Genomic DNA, 9,407 nt, shown 5'->3' on the forward strand with positions numbered 1-9,407 from the left:
TTTGCTTCAGTGATATTTATTTTTTGCATTAATCTTAATCTTATTTCGGCCAATAACACCAATATATAGTGCGTGTGTTTTTATTGGCTAAACTGGCAATATGACCATTCCGAAATATAACAATAATATATGTAGTATAGTATGCGTATATATATATATATATGTATGTATAGTAAAGCAATATATATGTATGCATATATAGTATGTATATATATATGTATGTATATATGTATATATATATGTATACATATATATATATGTATATATATAATATGTGTATATATATATATATGTATATATATATGTGTGTATATATATGCATGCATATATGTATGTATATGTATATATATATAGGCATATATATATATATATGTATATATGTATATATATGTATATATACATATGTATATATATACATGTACATATATATGTATATTAACAAACGGTGAGGGCTGTTAAGCCAAGGCGATAGAAAAATTATTATGAACGCTAGGAAGACGAGAGAGTCAAGGAGGAAGAGTGAGAGAAAAGGAAAGGTGAAGAGGAGAGCTCTCGTCGCTGACACGTGACGAAAGAGAATCTATCTTTCTGCCCAAGACAACACGTGCTTTTACCTGTCTCCTCTCATAAGCTCGTCTTCCTAGCGTTCATAATAATTTTTCGATCATCTTGACTTAACGGCCCTCACCGTTTGTTTTTCTGTCTTTGTCTCACTGTCCTGTTCTGGTTACCACTTTCACCTTCCGCAGAAAATCTCAAATTATATTTAATTTGCTTTGCGAGAAGGACCGTTTCATCGAAGTTGCTTATTGTCCTTGCCCTCTAACGCTGAGTAGTAGAAACAGAGACAACTGATGAAGGGGAATATTCTTTATGTTACATGTCTCGTTTCTCTGTTTGTTTTTATCGTTGTTCGAAAAATAAAGTTCGTTTTCTGTTTTTGTTTTTATGTTTTTGCTTGAAACATAGAATTGAAAATAGAATTAACTCATTATCCTCGAATGAAGAAATTTTTAATAAGCATAAAGACTATTAACAATCTAAAATTAACAATTATTTTTCCAATCATAACAACGGCTATATGGATATGAACTCCAATAAACACGCCACAACTTCTAAACACCATCAAGAATTGAAACGCTCTGGCACACAACTTAACTCTGTGAAGTATATTTGTAAAGATAACTCCACCATAAAAAAGGGAAAAAATTAATAACTATGGACCAAATAACGAACTTTTACGAACCAGATTTCTACCAATACCTATATTTCAAATAAGACAAACAATCGTAATTTCACTGGCAGTCATTACAAGAAAGACATTAACATAACCGGATATAATAACACGAAACAAAGTCTTTTCTCAAAAAATCTCTTATTTCTTCACATACTCTAAATCCATCACACAACTACATAACCAACTCTAATGATGTCCAATATTATCTTAATAATAATAATAATAATAATAATAATAATAATAATAATAATAATAATAATAATAATAAAAACAACAACAATATCAATAATAATAAGAATAAGAATATTAATAATATTAATAATAGCAATAATAAGAGAAAAACATTGTTAGTGATGGTGTTAATACGAGAGGTAAAAAGAAACCTATACCTTTCTTCCGAGCGGGTGATCCATCTAATAAAAGCCATCATACAAATAAGAAACACAATAATAACATAATTGGATTATATTTCCTTTTGCTAAACATTTGAAGTCTAATTTTATAAAGTCTATTCGTTCTCTTATTAAATCAAATTTTAGTAAATCTAAGTATGCTGGGATATCCAATATCAGAATGATTAGATTTGGCTTATCAGTTTCTTCTAACATATTTAGGATTATTTCTTCCTTTAACAATAGCTAACTAAATATTTACTACAAGAATTTAACCCCCTCTAATACTTAGACTAACCCCTATTATTCAAATAGCTCTGTATCTTCTACCAACGATTCCCATACTCACACAATCTCTTCCTCTATCAACACACATACCATAATAATACGCCTAATATTAGTAACACTTGTAACTGTAGAAACCCTAACACCTGTGAGGTGAAAAGTAATTGTAAAATGAAAAAGTTGTATATAAAGCTACTATCACAACACGTGATCTCTCTAGGTTTCATTATGTAGGTTTCACGCAGACTCCTCTTAAATTGCGTTTGAATAATCATAAATAAACATTTAATGATCCTCAGAAAGAAAGTAGCACTAGTTTATCCAAAAAGGTATGGCAACTTAAAAGAGACAACATAGATTTCTCAATTTCTTGCAATATTCTTTCTTCTGCCCCCTCTTATAGGATTAGAAATAGAACGTGCCTTTTATGCCTTGAAGAGTCTTATATAATTATGAAAATGAACGGTTCTATCTTAAATTCGAGAGATGAAAGAGATTTCTTTTGTAAACAAATGTCCAAATTTTTTTTCATTAACCTTAAATAGTCTTACTGATTAGCTCTTTGCCTTTTTCTTATTAGCTCTTATTACACTCTTAGGCTATGTGTATGAGTGTATTCTCTGTATGTGTATGTGTGAGTGTATGTACATTTTTTATATATATGTGTGTGTTACGTATGTATGTATATGTGTATGACTGTATATCCTTATGTGTTAAGTGTATACGTTTTTGCTATCACTTGTAATTTTTTGGATTTTTCTCCTTCATATATTCGTTTTTTGTTCCTACTCTTTTCTGATTGTCTCCCCTACCTCGGGCTAGTTTTTGAGTAAGGTAACTATTTTGAATTACACCGGTCAGTCTTGTCTGATCGATGTTTTTTCCTTCTTAAGTTCTCTTTGTTTATTTTCTCTGCATATATGTACATTTTTACTTTAATATTGTAACTTTTTAAACATACTTTTGCCCATCACTTTTTAGCCTCGTGTAAAATATATATACATATATTTTATCGTTTTTCAATATTAATATGTATATGTATAACTCTCTATGTTTTTTTCTACTAGTCCAACTGTCACGTTATATTCTACTTTACACAAGTGGCCCTGTTTATTATACTTTGTCTTGACCTGTTACCATTTTTTAAAACATATCCGTTAGCTTTTCATTCTTATTTTTATGTTATAGTTTACCGCGAATATAGACGTGCATACACAAAAATATAAACACGTTTTTAAGCACAACACACACGGAATTCAAGGAAACACTATCTTTCACCCGGCACTGTCATTCATGCAGTGCTCTCTCCCTTGTGTGAAGCTTCCTATCTCGGACATGTGAGCATGCGCACAACAGCCAAACACCGCGTCGCTGGAACTGTGAAGTGCACAGTTCTATACGAGAATTTTCGTATTCTTTTCATAAACTAGGCGATGGCTACTGACATTAAGCTTAAAGATTATATAATGTACAAGCATGAAGAAAGAATTAAAAAGAAAAGGACTCATTATATTGAATGTTATCGATAGTATCGAGTGGAAATAGGGAGTGCTGCAGTTCCGCAGTGCCTATACACGACCTGCCACTGACTAAGACTTTGGTTTTTGCTAAGTTAACTCTACGGCCCATCGATTCTAGACCTTGCTTCCATAGCTGGAACCTCTTCTTCGTGACTGAAGATTGAAGGCTTCGAATGTCCCGTCCGTGGTTTTTGTATCGTCTTCTAAATGTTTTGCGTTCTTGTCCCAGTTTGTATTTTTTTACATACATATACATATACATATATATATATATATAATATATACATATATATATATATATATATATATATATATATATATATATATATATATATATATATATATATATATATATGAAACTGACGAAGGGCACGGGATGTGGAGGGTTTGGATTTAGCACTCGTCTTCATTCAGTACGACGGTCGTTTCGAGCTTTCTTGCAACTGTGTGTTATAGGTAAGATATTCTTTTCTGCTCTAGGCACAAGGCCCGAAATTTTGGGGAGGGAGCCAGTCGATTAGATCGACTACAGAACGCAACTGTTACTTAATTTATAGACCTCGAAAGGATGAAAGACAAAGCCGACCTCGGAGGATTTGAACTGAACGTAAAGACAGACGAAATACCTATTTCTTTACTATCCACAAGAGGCTAAACACAGAGAGGACAAAAAAGGACAGACAAACGGATTCAGTCGATTATATCGACCCCAGTGTGTAACTGGTACTTTATTTATCGACCCCGAAATAATGAAAGGCAAAGTCGACCTCGGCGGAATTTGAACTCAGAACGTAACGGCAGACGAAATACTTATTTCTTTACTACCCACAAGGGGTTAAACACAGAGAGGACAGACAAACGGATTAAGTCGATTATATCGACCCCAGTGCGTAACTGGTACTTAATTTATCGACCCCGAAAGGATGAAAGGCAAAGTCGACCTCGGCGGAATTTGGACTCAGAACGTAACGACAGACGACACACGGCTACGCATTTCGCCCGGCGTGCTAACGTTTCTGCCAGCTCGCCGACTTGTTATGGGTATTCTGCACCAAAATGTGTTGCATCAGCCTGTGCAGTTTATGTTACGTCAAGTACATGCATAACAGACATCCCTCTAGGTATATTGGGTTCTACCAGGCATTTTCTTCATGCCCGCTGTATTTTGGTTATAACAGGCTAATGTATCCATGTATGTTTGTATGAATTAAAAACAAAATGAGGGTGAAAAAATTGGATATTAATTTAATAACATCAATTTAACATCAGTGGTTTAGCGCATAAAAAACTGAGATTCAGGAAATATTATTTCTCAAGAAAACAGTGAAACAATTGTAAGGGGTTAATCTATATTTTTGTTATTTTTCATTTGTCCTGCTCGCTTACGTTCATAGTGCGCTAAATTTTTCTTGAGGACAATTCTTAGTGGTTGAGACTCATGCGGATCTCTCTTTAGCGTAAGGGCGTCCACTTAGTGTTTTCTCTCTCATATTTATGTTTGTATGTGTGTATGTATGTAAGAAAGAGAGGGGGAAGAGATCAATAACGACTCAAGTAGCATTGAAAATAATTTAGTCCAATAAATACAGAACAATAACAATAACCATTTAAAATGAGGGAAACAATACAACACCACAACATAAACAATGAAAAAAAACTATGTCAACAATAACAACAGCAACAACTTCAAGAGAGCAACGTGAATAACAATAGCAGTAAAAACAACTACAACTGTAATAATAATAATAAGAGTAAAATCAAAACTATGTTAACAAAAATATCAGCCATATCACCCTACTATCAACCCCCTGTAACCGCTACCGCTCTCGCCACTACCACCCTTTCCGTGGTACGCTCCCACCCCACCAGGCCAGGAAAGGAATGTCACTTTAAGACTTGCAGAGCCCTCATACCACCTCATACACACACACACATACACGCACTTGTCACTATCACCCTGGCCAGGCTCTCCACCTGCTGTACCCATGCAAACTCTTTCACCGTTGATATGGTCATCACAACCAGTACTCTCCCCTGTTCACCTTATAATGCCGTCACTTCTCACCACCGCTAACACCAACATCGCACCACCACCACTACGACGACGATCACCACCACCTTCTCCTGCATTACCTCCACCACCACCACCACCATCACCACCACCACCACTACTACTACTACAACCACTACTACTACTACTACTACTACTAATAATAATAATAATAATAATAATATATCATTTCCACATCTTCCCACTACCGACGCTTTCACCAACGTCACCACTAACATCCCCACCAACAACAACAACAACGACCCCCCACCAACACTTCCACCACCACCACCACCAACAACAACAACAACAAAAACATCACCAACACTACCGACCACTACAAACAACACCATTACCAATACGAAGAACTACTACAAATAATAACACCAACACCACCATCACCACCGAGACCTCCGCATCTCCGAACCACTAACACTTCAACCATCATAACCACCACCACCACAACAACAACAACAACCACAACTACCAACATCAGCTCCAACCCCACCGCCTGTTCCACCACCACCACCACAACCATTATCATCAGCATCAACAACCAGTTGAGAAATATCGCAGGCAGTTGTAAAAATACGGTTACAGTGATCTTTTGTTGACCTCTTTCTCTCCCAAACTGATGTGAATGGGTCCTGGATAATATTGAAGGCTGCTGTAGCGAAAGAGAAGGTTTTCATGTGATAGATGCATTTGTAAGCTGTGAGCAAGTGTATGTATGTGTGTGTGTGTGTGTTTGTCTGTATGTCTGTGTATCTGTGAGCCCTGTATTTTAGTAGTGAGATCTGTAATTGTATGTAATCTTAAGTAAATATAGTGTTAGTGTGTCTATACGTGTGAAATATATATATATATATATACACACATACATACATATGTATGAATGTATGTGTGTGTATATTATTAAATATATTAGAGGTGGATATTCAGTGTGATAGTACGCGTGTGCGTGTGGGAATATATATATATATATATATATATATATAATATATATATATATATATATACACACATACATACATATGTATGAATGTATGTGTGTGTATATTATTAATATATTAGAGGTGGATATTCAGTGTGATAGTACGCGTGTGCGTGTGGGAATATATATATATATATATATATATATAGATATATATATATATATATATATATATGTACACACACACATACATACATGTGCACATGCTCACATATATACTCACACACTGAATATCCACCCTTAACATACATGCATATATTCGGGTTAACTCTTGTTGCTTTTTTTTTTTCAAGTGTCTTTAATTAATCATCAGATCGACCTCAATACTTAAAATATAATACACGTTTTATGGAAATCTTTTTATGGGATAGCCAAGTCCATTTCAGTTAAGGCTTTTCAAACAGTCACTTACTTCTCTTTTGCAGTGTTTTTGTACATCACAAGATAGTTATTACGCCGGTATATTAATATCGTCCTTGGTGAACGACAGCGTCATTGGTAACAGCTCATACATTTTATTAAAAGTTTGTTTACTCACTATATTTCTTGACAAACAGAGCGAAAAAAGAGTACCTGTAACCGATGCAAAACAAATTATTCGAAGGGACTTCGTTTGTAAATTGATTTTCTGCATATGCACGTACGAATGGGAGTGATCTTGTGCTGCACTTGGTATGAGATATTCAGAAAATGAGGCACCAGTTCCTCAGTGCCTATACTGCTTTTGGATTTCTTTGAAGAAAACGTAGGTGATGCTTACATCTGTGCCAAGGGAAACGGGTGTAATACTAAATATATTCTTGAAAGGGATCGGACTTGATGCCATAGATTCTTTTGTGTATCATGGCAGCTGTTTCCATGGATGGATCCCTAGATTATGAAATCAACTTGAGAATTGAGAAAACTTTGAGCCTCGCAGTTATGATGCTTGGGTCACCACAACCCTACATTACGCATCTGAGACATGGTCCGATTCCTGTATTAACGACACATCAAAATACTTGTGAAAGTTTACCAGAAAAAGAGCTGGAAATCTGTTACACCTGACTTGCAGCGACTGGAAAAGGTAGTATTGAAGAGTTCATCACCATGTAGCATGTGATAGGTTGGTCATGTCAACTATGTTGATGATTTTATGCTTCCGAAATAATTATTTTATAAACAATTATTCCTCTATAAGAGTCCCCAATATAAACCATAAAAAATTTCAGGACATCACTTCAACAGCTTTAGTCCTTGGACACCAGCCCTATTTCTAACACCAGCGCCTTAAAGATGGCATTCCTAGATAAGGGATGGGCTCAGGTGGAATATTTTTAATCGTAAAACTGCCGTGATTGGAATTAAGTTGAAGTTAAGTAGCGAGAGCAACAAAAGCAATAACAACATAAACATGTAGTATACAAACAATATTGTTTATTATTGTCCCAACTATTCTGTCCACCATTCATCTTTTTCTCTTCTCACCTTTATATTCCACCCATCATGTATTTCTTGTCACTTATATCTATCATCTGCCTTGTCTTCACTAATAAATTATATTTCATTCCATGATTTATATTTCTGCATTTATTCATTCTCTCACTCATTTTTTTTCTTTTTTTCTTCACTTATTTTCCAGTGTACGGTTATGTTCACTTACATGCAAGAGATCACTACCACAACCGAACTCGCTCCAAACCATTTAAGAACATACAGCGTGGTGCTGGCGGCGGCGGTCTTGACGGTCTGCTAAAAGGGAGCGAAGGGCGTCGGCATTCCAGACCGAAACCACCAGACAAGAAACGGAATGTCGTTAATGCGTTGAGTCGCAGAGGCTTCATACCTGATACACAGAAATGTTGTCGTGTGGGCAAGAAGGTTGCACGACGAAAGCTGGCGTGCAGTATGAATGTACATCTATCGAACAGCGACAGTAATTCATCATATAGAAGCACCAACTATCATAAAAGACAATACTTGGGGAAACTTTTCCCCAAGATCGGTCGATGTGCGGCCAGATTCACTAGCCATTTTGAAAAGTGCTGCAAAATGCGTCAAGAATACATGCAGCGTGTGAGGAAATCCTGTAAATCCCGAAAGAACTACAGGAAGAGAAAATGCCGGGAAGTTGTCAGGCGGAATTTACAATAATGATGATAACAACAACAACAACAATAATAATAATAATAACAATAATAATAATAACAATCTGCATATATTCAAGACAACAAATTAACAAACGTGTATATATGACTCTGTTCGAAACAATGAAAAAAAACAACCAAAAACTAAAAGCATACAAAAACAACAGAAGCATACGCATACACACTCTCGCTGTGAATGATAGGCAACAATTTTTTAGTAAACGTAAACAAAATCACCGTGATAACAAGAACTAGAACAGGGGTGGCGACATAACAAAACGAGAAAATAGCAAAAACGGAAAACTGTGAAAAGGAAAATTGAAAAAAGAGTGGAAATTAACGAGGGTGGGGAGGTGGGCAAGTGAAGAAAAAAAAGAAAGAAATATATGTACATTATAATGTTTTAATATATATATACATTATAGTGTTAAAGAATTTGGGAATTGAGATTGGTGTGGATGGCAGATTCGGTAGCAAACCAAACGGAATGCCTTGTTTGATTTAATTACGCCTCTTTGTGGTTTCAAATCCAAGCTAGGTGGAATTTATATGTCTTCTCTTCGCGTTCATAAAATGACGCACTGATCGTGTACCGGGTCGGTACGATCAACTAACCAGGAAAAGGTGTGGATTCTATCATAGAAATTATTATTGTTGGAAGAACAAAGAGGGAAAGAAAACCGATGGTTTCTCGTCATATAGGTTAGCCTTCCTCTCTGCCACTCTCCACTTCCACACTTTACAACACGAACAACAAGAACTACATTCAAAATTATCATAAGTGACACCGATTGCTATAATTG

General features: G+C 35.3%; 1 protein-coding gene across 1 annotated transcript in view; it reads left to right on the top strand.

The window, feature by feature from the left end:
• Window positions 1–8,922, top strand: part of LOC115214126 — a 74,449-nt gene extending 65,527 nt beyond the window's left edge. The window contains exon 2 of the mRNA XM_029783188.2: window positions 8,100–8,922. Coding sequence (XP_029639048.1) covers window positions 8,100–8,611 — 512 coding nt within the window. The 3' untranslated portion in view covers window positions 8,612–8,922. The remainder of the gene's footprint in view (window positions 1–8,099) is intronic.
• Window positions 8,923–9,407: the final 485 nt, after the last annotated feature.

The sequence above is a fragment of the Octopus sinensis genome, linkage group LG7 (assembly GCF_006345805.1).
Source record: "Octopus sinensis linkage group LG7, ASM634580v1, whole genome shotgun sequence".
Taxonomy (NCBI): domain Eukaryota; kingdom Metazoa; phylum Mollusca; class Cephalopoda; order Octopoda; family Octopodidae; genus Octopus; species Octopus sinensis.